The sequence below is a fragment of the Notamacropus eugenii genome, chromosome 1 (assembly GCF_028372415.1).
Source record: "Notamacropus eugenii isolate mMacEug1 chromosome 1, mMacEug1.pri_v2, whole genome shotgun sequence".
In the NCBI taxonomy this organism is placed as follows: Eukaryota; Metazoa; Chordata; class Mammalia; order Diprotodontia; family Macropodidae; genus Notamacropus; species Notamacropus eugenii.
Genome location: NC_092872.1, coordinates 485,457,380 through 485,470,797, shown reverse-complemented (window position 1 = coordinate 485,470,797; position 13,418 = coordinate 485,457,380). Strand labels below are relative to the sequence as shown.

At 43.7% G+C, this 13,418-nt stretch overlaps 1 protein-coding gene across 2 annotated transcripts; it reads left to right on the top strand.

Annotated features, from left to right (window-relative positions):
• The first annotated feature begins 1,708 nt into the window (after positions 1-1,708).
• SURF6 (surfeit 6) lies at positions 1,709-10,482 on the top strand. Of its 2 annotated transcripts, none has more exons than XM_072632843.1 (5): positions 1,709-1,896; positions 3,245-3,422; positions 4,953-5,165; positions 7,156-7,244; positions 8,843-10,482. In XM_072632843.1, exons 2-5 carry the CDS (start codon positions 3,329-3,331, stop codon positions 9,524-9,526), a joined length of 1,080 nt encoding a protein of 359 aa, XP_072488944.1. In that variant the 5' UTR covers positions 1,709-1,896; positions 3,245-3,328; the 3' UTR covers positions 9,527-10,482. The 2 variants fall into 2 exon arrangements, with proteins under 2 accessions (XP_072488944.1, XP_072488946.1); XM_072632845.1 differs by having other exon boundaries at positions 1,885-2,522.
• Positions 10,483-13,418: the final 2,936 nt, after the last annotated feature.

Here is a 13,418-nt window from a genome sequence, read left to right as displayed (position 1 = left end):
ATACATCAGAACTTGAAGGAGCCTTGATCTTATCGAGTAACCAAATTCCACCCATGCCTCTTAATTTTATAAACTGGGACCCAGACAACTTGTCAGAGGTCACAGAGTGAGTAACAGCCAGGACTCCAACCCAGCTCCAGCAATCTTAGGGTTCCTAAGGAGGAACAAGATTGGTTTCTCTTATTTTGTGGATGAGGTTTGTCTTACTGGTCAGTCTATGAACCCTGGTCATACAAAGAATTTTGTGCTTAATTAAAAAAAGTTAACCAACAGTCAAATTAGGAAAAAAGGAATACCTAGATAGGTCAGCATGGGGAAAAATCACCTGGGGAAAATCACGTCTGTGATCTACCTCGAAGGTAATTAACAAGCACTTATTAAGTACCAACAGAGTGCCAGACACTATTAGGCACTGGGGATACAAATACACAATCAAGATCTTCAGTCCCCTCAAGCTTATATTCTACCAGCCTGACAATAAAGGAGAAAGGGCATTCATCATTTGACATATACGTAGCCAGTCTAAGAAGTTTTGAAGGCAATGGACTCCCAAGTGGTGAGTGACCATGACTTAGCTCTAAGGGAAATGTGAACTTCTATCTCACATTCCTCCATAATAGAACAAATCATGAGGCTTTTCTCCAACACATCCACACTTAGCCATCACATTTTGGGTCAGTGGCCCCTGTTACAAGAAAAGATGGGGGAAATTCTGTTTCCCCTGTTTCCTATTAGTGTCTTGTACCTTTAATTCTGAGAGGACATCCCACCCACATAATTGGGATTAATTGATAGTTTCCCACCCAAGCTAAAGTCACCTGGCCCCTCTGGAGACAGCTGAACAATTCTACTCTTTAATTTTTTACAATTTGACTCCCTTATTTTGACTTCCTATTCTTGACAAATTGCTTTTCTAATTCTGACAATCTGACTCCAATTTTTTCCTATTTTTTAATCCCCATTTCTTACAATTTGAGATCATAATTTTGACTTCCTAATTTGGACAATTTGACTCCCCAAATTTTAGGCAGTTTGGTCCCTAATTTTGACTTCCTAACTGTTTCGAAAGCAAGGACTGGTGAAGGAAGTTGTTTCCCCGGAGAGCTGGGCTTGTTCATGCCGGGGATGTCATCGGTCCTTTTCCAGAAGGAAGGACCGAAGACAACATATCTCCAAGGATAAATATTCCAGCGTGCGGAGTATAATAAATGCTGGCTGATCGGTTGACTTAAGTAGCCGACTGATTACCGATTATACATACCGTGGTTCCTCTCCTCAACCCTTTGCCACCTGATTCCTGACCTCGGCGCTCGGCTGAAAACCGTGCTCTCCACAGTTGCCAGCTGCTCCGTTCGCCATAACGGACATTCTTCCTTTCATCCCATATCCTGACAAGTGCGTACATTTAAGTTAAAGATGTAACTTGGTGATAAACGTACATTTAAGAGACACTGCATATTTGTGTATACACGCGCACACTTAAGATAGATATGTGTCCATTTAAGAGACTGTTTTTGTGCTATCAGAATGTAAGCTCCTTGAGGACTTTTGCCTTATCCTCAGTGCCCAAGTTAGCTCCGTGCTGCCCACGTAAAGGGGCTAAATGAACGCTAGAGGGCTGACTGTTCCCTCCCACAGCGCAGGCGCCCTGCGTTCTAAAGCCCTCCCACCTCCCGGCCAGGGAGAGGCTCTGATTGGGTACTCTCTCGCAGAGCCTTCCGGCAGTCCTCCAGCAGCCCATAATCCTTTGAGGCCTCGCCCCTCCCACTCTGCAGCCGGCCTACTAGACACGACCAGTCGAGAGCACAGCTCTCTCCGGACTCGGCCGTCTTCTAGTCCTGTCTGCCCATGTGAATTTCCTTGAAGAGAAGAGACCGCACGTCTGCCAGAGGCCGGGTAAGTGGCCGAGGGTGCCCGAGGGTGCCCGGACTCGGTGCGTAGTACCGACTGTCCCCGACTCCCTGCTGCGCGGCGGCCCTTTGATTCCGCTACCTTCTTTCCCGGCTTCTTGTCGTCCTTTCGCCCCGCCGTGTCTCCTTTCTCCTTCCCTTCACTTTCTCGGCTTCCTCGCGCTCCCCACGGGGGTCCTTCTGTCACCAGTGGGTGCCCCTCGCCGGAGCCGGGAAGTACGTACACGTTCACACACACAGTCACCCAGCCACGGCCACGGATGGCCACAAGATTGCCGAAGTGCCACCTCTGGGAGTATCTAGTCCAGGGACTGCTAGCCTGGGGTTCCACGGGCTTGTTCATTTATTTAAATTAACGTATTCGTTTTCAGTTCTCTGCAGTCCCTTCCATAAGTGTTGGATTTTCTTCCTCTCCTGCTCCCCTGCCCCTCCCCCTCTTCTATGGGCTCTACACGTACACTCTTAAACACATTTCCACATTAGGCATGTTACCTAGAATTAAAACGAATGGGAGAAACCACGAGAAAAAACAAAACAAAACCTGACCCAAGAGAACACAGCCTGCTTCCCACGGACTTGTTTTTAAAGGATTACTTTGACGAGTGCATTTCAGTAAGATTGGTTTCCTTCCTAATCCTCCTTCCTTTGTTTTATGCGTTAAGAAGCATTGTTTTGAGAAGAGCTCCCTTATCCAGAAAACGTTGAGAACCTCTGATCCGGTCCAGCCCCTCTCTCCCCCTCCCCCCCTTTCTAAGCTCAGGTAAGAGAGGTGTTACTGTTAAGACCAGGTCTTTCCGAGTGACACGCAGGTGCGGACACCTAGAGGCTTGTGAGCTCCTCAAGAGCAGGGACCTCTTTTCACCTTCCTCTGTATCTCCAGCTTAGCCCAGCTTAGCCAGTGATTGAGGTAGCCCGGCTTAACAGATGGTTATTGACTGGCTGGCACTGATACGCAGATGTCTAAGAAAGCTGAGACACAGTGGGCAAAGATATGCATCTAGACAAATAGACCTTTGACCACACAGATTAATAGACATAGATGTACACACAGACTTCTGCAAAAACAAACATGTTTGTGGGAAAAAATACTGCCCAAACCCAGCCCCTCTTCCCCCCCAAACAAGGATTAGAGTCTAGAGTGTACTGCCCCAGGTGTGGGTTAAGCAGCTTTTTTAGAGGATTTTTTTTTTTTTTTGGTGAGCAGAAGTAGTGCTCCCTGGACCCCCTTGAATAGGGCATCTTCTACCCTAGCTACAAGGGAATCCCTGTGAAAGGACAAATTGTTCTCTTAGATACCTGACTTCTTCTCAACCAGCTCTTTTTTTTTTCCCCAGTCCAGGACCAGTGAAAAATCTCTGTGCCTCTGAAGGGGCAGTTGAGGTTTTCCAACAGGATTCAGTGATTCCTTCTCTTTCCCAATGGCGTCACTGGTGGCCAAAGACTCCTACCTGCAGAATCTAGCTAAGAAAATCTGTTCCCAGCAGACATTGGAGCCACAGAAACGAAAATGGGGTAATTCATGTAGTTCTTGAAATAATAAAAAAAAAAATCTTTCCCATTCTCAAACACCAGACTCGTCACTGGATCACATTGACCCCTCTTATGGTAAGAGGTACAGTGGTCCAAATGAAAGAATGTTGTAGTTACAGAAGGTCTGGGTCCTAGGACCAGGTCTGTATTTTACTTGAGCAAAACATTTCTTGTTTCTGAACTTACAGTTTATGTCTTGTCTCACCTCCTTTACAGGGGTGTTATGAAAGTCAAGCGAGAAGATGTGTGTTAAATCTATTTGCAAATCTCCTAAGGGTTTACTATTTTTGTGTTACCGAGTGGGTAGGGAAATTTCTTCCTCTGGCAGTTCTTAATATCAGTATAATCATAAGTTCAAAAAAGTATGGTGATGATGAATTATTATTGTTATTACTTAGAATCAAAGCACACTACTACCACATGGATTCTTTTGTAAACTGAGGTCTTTTTTTTTTTGTCACCCAACAAAATCCTACAGACAAATTAGAAGGAAGTTGTAAGAGTAATCAATCAACAGGAATTATTTATTGGACATTTATCCTCTGCCCAGCTCTTTGCCTGGTAACAAGCATTGATTATTGAGTGTGCCAGGCACTGTGCTAAGCTGGGGATAGGAATAAACACAAAAAGGAAGACAGTCTCTGCCTCTAAGACGTCTACATTCTAATGGGAGGAAGACAACACAGAAAAAAGACTTGAAGTGGGAGGCAGGAGAGGGAAAATTGTTATTGGGGTTGTTGTGTTGAAACCTGAGGAGTCAGAAGAGGGCCAAGACCGGAATGAAAGATGTCCAGCATGGGCCCCTTTCCAGAATGGAGTGAGGCAGAGATATCCAGTGGGAGAAGGGGGCTGGGATGGTGGAGGTAGGTTCCAGGGTGAGATAGTGACTAAAGCGTAGTGCTGAAGTTCAGCTGCTATCAGGTAATAGGCCTGGAGTCAGAAAGATTCATCTTCCTAAGTTCAAATGTGATCTCATTCACTTACTAGCTGTGTGACCCTGGGCAAGTCACTTAACTGTGTTTGCCTTAGTTTTCTCATCTGTAAAAAGAGCTGGAGAAGAAAATGGCAAACCACTCTGGTATCTTTGCCAAGAAAACCTCAAATGGGGTCATGAAGAGTCAGACACGACTGAAAACAAATGAACAACAACTAAAATTGCCTGGTGCAAAATAGTCTATATTACAGGAATTCAAAGACAGGGTGGGGCTGGAAGCGTGAAGATGGAGTTGAGAGTTATGTACCAACTCCTTCCATCCTAATCACAGAATTTTGAATGGCAAGAAAGAGAAGAGATAACCTAGTTGCACCTCAGAGAGGGAAAATGATTTGACCAGGGTCTCCAGTAATGAAACTGGAATTCAGACCTGGTTCTTTTTACTTCAAACCCAGGGCCCTTTCTGTTGCATCCCCCTATCTCTTCTACTGTCTCAGAATGACCCAAAGGTCTTAGGTTTCCTGCTGTGTCACAGGAACTAGAGTGACCTCCATTTCTTTTTTTTTTGTTTGTTTTAGCTCCCAAACCTGGTGATCTAGAAACCAGTGGACCTCCAAAGAAGAAGAAGAAAAAGAAGAAGGAACAGAAAAAGAAGTTCCAGAAACAGGATGAAAAGGCCAAGGGGGTCCAGAAAAAGCCCTCTGACAACAAGCAATCTGAAGTTCCTAACACCAAGAAATTTGCAGTCATGACTGAGAAATCAGGCTCTAGCTCCAGTGGAGGCTCCACAGGTGAGAGGCTCCAGTGTGATGGTAGGTGAGGAGAATTTAGGAAACAAACATGAAAACATTCTCCTGTCCTTGTACCAAGCATACATTGTGTGTTAGAGGCATGACAGAGCATTCTGCTGGGAGGTGCAAGACATAGATTCTAGTGCCTCACACATCAGGACCCTTTTCATCTCAATGGAGGACCTGCCAAATATTGTTCTGCTTTATAATAATATAATAATAATTATATAATTATTTAGAATAGTAATTCAGGAACCCAGAATTGGCTTACCATTGCCTTACCGTCTCACCATGGAAAGGATCGTAGGTTCATGGATCTAGAGCTAAAAGTGGCCTTAGAGGCCACCTAAGTAACTTTAAAGATGAGAAAGCTAAGGACTCAGAGAAGGTAAGCAGCCTGCACAAGGAGTGAGCAGTAGCAGTAGGGCTTGAACCTCTCACTCCAGCGTCAAGCACCTTTCCCTGCTGTACCAAACTGCCACACTTGCATTTTAGTGGAGCAGAGCCTAGCTCTAATACTGTATAACGGATAGTGTGTCTTGATCTAGAATGCCATGGATATTTGGCTGATGAACTTTGGCTAAGATAGTCATGAGGTAGATATGAGGACCTGAAATGACAAGGAGTTGGGAGAACGCAACTTGTGAGGAGAGACTGAAAAGGGGTGAGGGAAAATAAGGCTTTGCAAGTTTTGAACCCTCATGGAAATGGAGAGGGGAGGGAAGTGTAGACATGTTCATCAAACCCTCTTGACTTCAGAGACAGCTTGGTGTGATAGAATACTGAACTAGGAATCAGGATATGTGAATTCTGGCCTGCCAGGAGCTGTTGAACTTTGTGGGTATCACTTCCCCTCTCTAGGTCTCTTTCCCCATTTGTAGAATGAAAGGGTTGGGTTAGCCAGTGATGGGGAGCCTGTGGCCTTTTGACTGAATTCAGGTTTTACAGAACAAATCCTTTTATTAAAGGGATTTGTTCAGTGAAGTTTAGATTCAGTCAGAGGGCTGCACTGGAGGACCTAGAGGGCCACATGTGACCTTGAGGCTGCAGGTTCCCCACTCCTCCTTAAAGGAGCCTAGATTTTGTGATTCTGTATGTATAGAATGCATTATAAATGAAAGATGGAACAGTGATTCTTGATTGAGAAGACTTAATGAATATATGAGAACGGTCTTCAAGTATTTGATGGGTTGCTTCATAGAAGAGGGGGTTAGATATAGTCTTCTTGGGCTCCACGGACAAAGCTAGGAGCTTAGGGATTGAAGTTTCAGTGAGGCAAATTTAGACTTGGCACAATTTCCTGGTATTTATTGCTATTAGAAAGTGAAGTGTGCCATTGCTGGAGATTGTGGGTTCCCCCTTCCTAGAGATCTGCAAGGAAAGCCTAGATGTTTACTTGTTGGGTATAATATAAAAGGGATTTGTGCTCAAGTGTGGGTTGGAGTAGTTGCCCTACAAGTAAGTCCCTTCCAGCTCTGAGATTCTCTAATTGCTACTGGAACACAAAGTGGCAACAGATACCCTACAGGGAGAGAAGAGACAGACCCAGCTCTAAGATGAGGATCCTAGAACGTCAGAGCTGAGGGACCTTGGTGGCCATCTAGTCCAGTTCTGTGGTTTTGCAGACCAGGGAAAATATTCTTCAGAGAGAAGTGACTTGCCCAACATTAGACAGGGAATAGACAGCAAAGCTAAGACTGGGGACTTGAAAGGACCCAGGTCTCCAGGCCTCTTTTCATTACTGTTAAGCCTTACATCTTTTTTTAGTATTTTCAGTTAAATTAAAACATTTTTCAATGATCAACAATTTGCTGTTTCTTCTTTCCTTCCTTCTCCTTCCCTTCCCCCAGCACCAGGGGAAGAAGGCCCAAACCATGTCACAAATATGCATAATCAGGCAAAACAAATTCCCATGTTGGCCATGTCCAAAATGTGTGTCTCATTGTATGGCTCTTTCTAAAGTAATTCTTGACCTAAATCCTCCTGACAGTCGTTCCTGCAAGCAAGCCGGGCTCCTTCCTAGCCATGGACATTCTGCGCCAGCGGCTACACGAGAAAATACAGGAGGCCAGTGGGCAGGTAGGTTTATCATCTGCAAACTCTCTTTAACACCTTATCAGATCTGGGCTGCTTTTGGTCTTATAAACAGAACTGCTATCTCTACTGAGCATTCCTTCCTTGTATATTTTCTTTCATTTATTCATTCAACAAATAGTTCTTTATTTTTATTATGTCTTATCTTATTGCTATATTTTGTTATTACATTCATTTACTCCCCCTCCACCTCACCCCCTCCTTCCCCCAACCTTGTAACAAATTGAGAAAGAGGAGAGAGAAAAGCAGTTTGGCAAAAATAACCAAGAAGTCCTCTGTATCTGAGTGTATGCACTCCCCTCCCCTCTCACCTTGAGGAAGGCAAGGAGCTGCATATTCTCACCTCCTCTCTAGGGCCAAGTTTGGGCAACATAATTACCCAGGATTCTGCTTCAGTGTTCATTCTTTCTACTTAGCATTTCAACTAATATTTACTAATAACTCCTGTGCTGTGTATTATTGTAGGTGCTAAACCCTCAGGGATCTTAGAGTCTAGTCTAGGAGCTTACTGTCCAGACACGGGAGAGGAGAAAAGAGAAGGTGTGGTTTTCTGTATAATCCGTCTCTTAGCTAGTTGTTAAAACCAATTGCCCCGAAATCTTAAAAATCTTGACAAGAGTAGATGAGGAGGTGGAAACTGTGTCTAACATTGTTTCAGAAGGCAGCCTAGCTTGATGAAAAAGAGCAATGGACTTGGAGCAAGGAAGAGCCAGATTCAGAACCCATCTTAGACACTTGCTAACTGTGTGATCCTGGGTAGATACTTAGCCTCTCTGTCTGTCTTCTCCTTTGTAAAATGGAGATAATAGTAACTTCTGCCTCATAGAGCTGTTAGAATTAAATGACACAATGTAAGGAAAGTACTTTGCAAACCTTGAAGTACAATTCATATATTCAGAGCTGGAAGGTTGGTCCATTTCTTTCATTTTGCAGATAAGGAAACTGAAATCCATACAGTTTAGGACACTTGCTCAAGGTCACACAGATAGTAAGTGACAGAGGTGAAAAGACAGAGAAACCCAGGTCCTCATGAGGATAAGCTATTATTATCATTAATAGTAATAATAAATAAAAAGGTCTTTAACTGTACAAGTTGTAAATTCATGTTTCTGCATCTATATGGATTCACTTTTCTTTGACTGCTCTAATAAGGCCTTTAGAGGCTATGCATGACATGAGCACATAGCAACCCAGCAGGGCAGGATTATGCTCCCTTGTCTTATGGTTAAGAGTATTGGGGGAGGGTGAGGCAGTTTTGAAAGTGAGTAACTACGGTGTGTAGGCAGAGCCCCCTTCATTCTCCCCTCTCTCTTACTGAGGCAGCATGGCATAGGAGAAAGAGGTACTGACTTGGGCATCAGGAGACCCAGATTGTAGACCCAGCTTTGCTGCTGTCTTTCTGTATGAGCTTGAGCAGCCTTCTTCCTCTCTCTAGGCTTTATTGCCCCATCTGTTAAATACAGGGGGGTGGGGAGGAGAGGAAGGGAATTAGAATAGGTGATCACTAAGGACCTAACTCTAACACTCCATGATCCACTCCTGCTGCCACTTTGAGAATGCTCATCTTCATTTGACCCCTCCAGGGCCACACCAAAGACCTGTCTCCCGCAGCACTGGAGAAGAGGCAGCGGAGGAAACAGGAACGGGAGAGGAAAAAGCGGAAACGCAAAGAGCTCAGGGCCAAGGAGAAGGCAGCCAAGGCCGAAGAAGCCAAAGCTGAAGTCAAGGAGGCTAACTCAGAGCCCCCAAAGGGGGATCCTCAGCGCCTGACCGAACTGGTGTTCAACAAGTTGGAGGTAAGTGAGGGGCCAGTCAGTAAGGCCCAGAAGAGGAAGGAAAAGAGACAGAGTGTGAAAGGGAACTTGACACCCCTGACAGGAAAGAACTACAAGCAGTTGTTGGAGCGTGTGCAGGCACGCAAGAACAAGCTTGAGGAGCTGAGGGAACAGGATGAGGAGAAGGCAAGGGAGATGGAGACCAAAATGAAGTGGACAAATCTTCTGTACAAGGCGGAAGGTGTGAAAATCCGTGACAACGAGGAGCTTCTGAAGGCAGCCTTGAAGCGCAAGGAGAAGCGCCGGGCCCAGAGGAAGAGGCAGTGGGAGAAGCGCACAGCCCATGTGGTAGAGAAGATGCAGCAGCGGCAGGACAAACGGCGCCGGAACCTGCGCAAGAAGAAGGTGGCCAACATAGAGCGTCGCAAGGCCAAGGCTCGCAAGAAGGGCCGCATCCTGCCTGAGGACCTAGAGAAGGCTGGGCTCAACTGAGGGACTCTAGGACACCTATCTCCCTAACTGCAGCCATGTGTTTTTTCTCTGCTGTGGATTCCTGCCTATGGCTGTCCCATGCAGCAGAGAGAGGGTCAAGTTTGTTAAGTGCCTGTTATGTGCAGAACATGCCAGGAACTGGAGATTCAATGACTGAAACTAAAAAATAGTCCATCCTGAAGGAGTTTCTTAAGACACAGCTCAAGTCTTCCATAAACCCTTTGGCTTAATGTTATCCTCATAGCTGTCTATGCATGGGGGTTGCTTCTGGTACCTTATTTTCCCTCCCCTCCATCCCCTCCCCATTCCTCACTTACCAGTAATCCTCAGCCCATCTCTAGGACCCCTGAGCTGGGTTACACAAAAGCCTGACATCTATCCCAGCCTTGCACAGTAGCCTGAAAGGTGTATAATATAGGGGCTGCTTGTAGGCTCTCTAGCCCTGTAGGAAGTTCATGTAACTGGCCAAGAGTATAGGACACCTCATGGGTTTCTTAAATTTCTTGGACTCTAAGGAAGCCAACAGAATAATCTCTTTACCCAGGTTTAAAAAAAACTTTTTAAAAATCTTTTTATTGTGAACTGGATAAGCATCAGCAAGCATAAACATTTTCCATATTAGAAAAAAGAAGAGGAAAAGATGATTGTATATGAGACTGAATCTCTGTTAGAGTTATAGTGGTTAAATCTTAAGACAAACCGTGGTTACATGATGCAGGACTGATTTAAGAATGAGAGAAACTTCTCCAGTATCTCCTTCCAGGAGACAAGTTGGCCATCAGTTGGATTGAATAGTCCCATTGGAAAGCCAAATGCAGAGTTTGGTTAGCTCCCTTTCCTACCTTGCCCTCTCCCAATTACCACTACAGGAGCTGCTGGACCAACCTTCATGGATCTTATGTAGGATGGAAATAATTGTGTTTGGGGGTTTTAGAATAAACATTAAATTCTCTTGAGTGTGTCTGTCTGTCTCTCTGCTCTCTCTCTCTCTCCTCTCTCTCTTCTCTCTCTCCTCTCTCTCCTACTTCTCTCTCCACCCGAAACTGTGAAGGTCAACAACTGTTAGGCAAGTTAAAGTTATCTAAGATAGTGAGAGATTGTGTCTTCTACTTCTCTTTACTACTTGGTGCTGCTTTTCACTGGCCACTGTAGGGATTATTTTCCAAAAGGGAAGCTTTAAAAAAAAATTCTTTATTTTTAGCATTCTTTTTTTTTTTTTTTAACATTTTGAGTTCTAAATTCTTTCCTCCCAGTTCCTCCCTCACCCATTGAAAAAATAAGCAATGCATATTGAATATATATGTAGTCATGCAAAATATATTTCAGTATTAGACATGATTCAGAAACAACCAGAAAAATAGAGTGAAAAAAGTATGCTTTAATCTATACTCAGAGTTCATCAGATCTCTCTCTAGAGGTAGAGAGCATTTTTCCTCGTGGGTCCTTGGGAATTGTCTTGGATGGGAATAACTAAGTCTTTCATAGTTGATCATCATTACAACATTACTGGTACTATGCACAATGCTCTCCAGGTTCTGTTTACTTCACTTTGTATCAGTTGTTCTGAAGCTATCTCCTTCCGTGTTTCTTATAGCACAGTAGTATCCCATCACAATCATATACCACCATTTCTCAATTGTTGGGAATCCCTTTAATTTCCAATTCTTTGCCATCACCAGAAGAGCTGCTATAATTATTTTTGTGTGTTTGTGTCTCTTTCCTTCTTCTTTGATCTCTTTGGGATATAGACCTGGTAGTGGTATTGTTGAATTAAGAAGTATGTAGTTTTATAGCTCTTTGGGCATAGTTCCGGATTGTTTTCCAGAATTGTTGGACCAGTTCACAACTCCCCCAGCAGTACATTATTGTCTCAGTTTTTCCACATCCCCTCCAGCATCCCATCTGATAGGTGTCAGGTGGTACCTCAGAGTTGTTTTAATTTACATTTCTCCAATCAGTAGTGTTTTAGAGCATTTTTCATGTGACTTGACAACGCTGATTTCTTCTGAGAACTTTGTATTCGTATCCTTTGACCATGTATCAATTGAGGAAGGCTATTTTTATAAATTTTTACAAATTTATAAATTTTATAAATATATATGGATTCATATAAATCCATATCATTTGAGAAATGAAGCCTTTATCAGCTGTAAAAATTTTCCCCTGGTTTCCTGCTTCCCTTATAATTTTGGCTACTTTGGTTTTGTTTGTGTAAAACCTTTTTAATTTCATGTAATCAAAATTATCCATTTTGCTTCCTCTGACCCTCTCTAGCTCTTGTTTCATCATAAGTTTCCCTTATCCCTAGTTCTGACAGGTACCCATCTCCATGCTCTCCACATTTACTTATGGTATCACCAAAAGCGAAACTTTGAAAAGACTGAGCCATCCTGTTACTCCACTGAAGTGGCTAAGCCAAAAATCCAAAGCATGAATGAGGTCATTAAATGCAGAGTTTTCTGGTCAGCCCATGGAAGGCTTGCCAGCTATGGAAAATAGGGAAGTAAGGGAATCATTTAAAAAACATTAATTATTGACGCTGTATTATGGACCATGAAAATTATTATAAAGATGGAGGTCATGGTCTGTGTCTTCAGAGAACTTTTACATTCTGGTTGAATGGATTAAGAAGGAAAGAGGGGTGGGTGGAGACAGCTAATAATACTAAGAGCACATAATATGGTTAAGTACCTTATGCTGAAGTTAAATGCTTAGTGAAGCTTACAGACATTAAGTAGTAGTTTAGAGGTAGGACAGATCTGTTGTGGACTGGCTGAGTCAGGGCAGGGAGAGCTTTGTAGAAGACATGGGGTATGAAGATTGAGTGTGATTTTAATAGATGGAGAAGGGAGAGGACAGTGAAGATTGGAACCCTGAGCCATTGGGCATATTAGAGGGACAACCAAGAGCCAATAGTATCAAATTAGCTTTGGAAGGGTCTTCAGACACTAATGCATCTCCCTTATTTTACAGATGAGGCCCAGGCAGTTTTAAGTCCCTTCCCTAAGATCATGCAAGAAATAAGTCCAGCTGGAGTAGAGCGTTCTAACAGGGGAAAGTGTCCAGGGAGGGTTAGGTAGGGGATGCTGAAATATGGTGATTTTTGTCCTCTTCATTAACTCCAATTTTTGAACAGGCAACTTTTTGCCAAGGCCAATGCCAGCCTCTCATCTTGTATCTTTGACTCTGTCCCAGGGCTCTGAATTGTGTAGAACCAGGCCACATAGTCACGCACATAAACCTTCCAACCCCCTTTCCCAGTGGATCTTGGGGCAAAGAATATGAGCTGGAGAAACTCTGGACTTTTATTCCTTTATGGAAAAAGACTACTCCCTGAAACCCTGTTATGTAGATAGCACTTTACTGGGTGCTAGAGAAATTGGAAAATGGCCTTGTTGTTCTGGAAAACTCAAGTTCAAGAGAGAATATAGATGCAGTTAAAAATAACAACCAGAAAACATAAATACCTGATAATATAGTACAAAGCATAGATGTAAGTGTTGTGAGGACCCCAAAGTGAAATCAGAGTAGGAGGGGGGTGATAATCACACATGTCATACTGTATTATGACATTTAAACTACTTAGTTCACCATCTCCAAGGTGGAAGGTGGATACCACTGAAGAGTTCCTAGACACGCTAGGCAGTGAAGATCAGGTTATCTAGAGCCATAAGCAAAGGAGAGCAAGATGAACTTTTCCCTAAGGAACTGATATGCAAGGAGACCCACTTCCTCACTGCAGCGGTTCTCTGACTTGCTTTCCTTGCACCACCCTATGCCACCCCTTGCCCTACAACCACACAGCTATTTGTGACTGCCTCTTTTTCCTGGCTTCGTTGTAAGCCACCACCCCTGATGGTCCCATTGTTATTGTACCTGTCTCCTAGAGCCT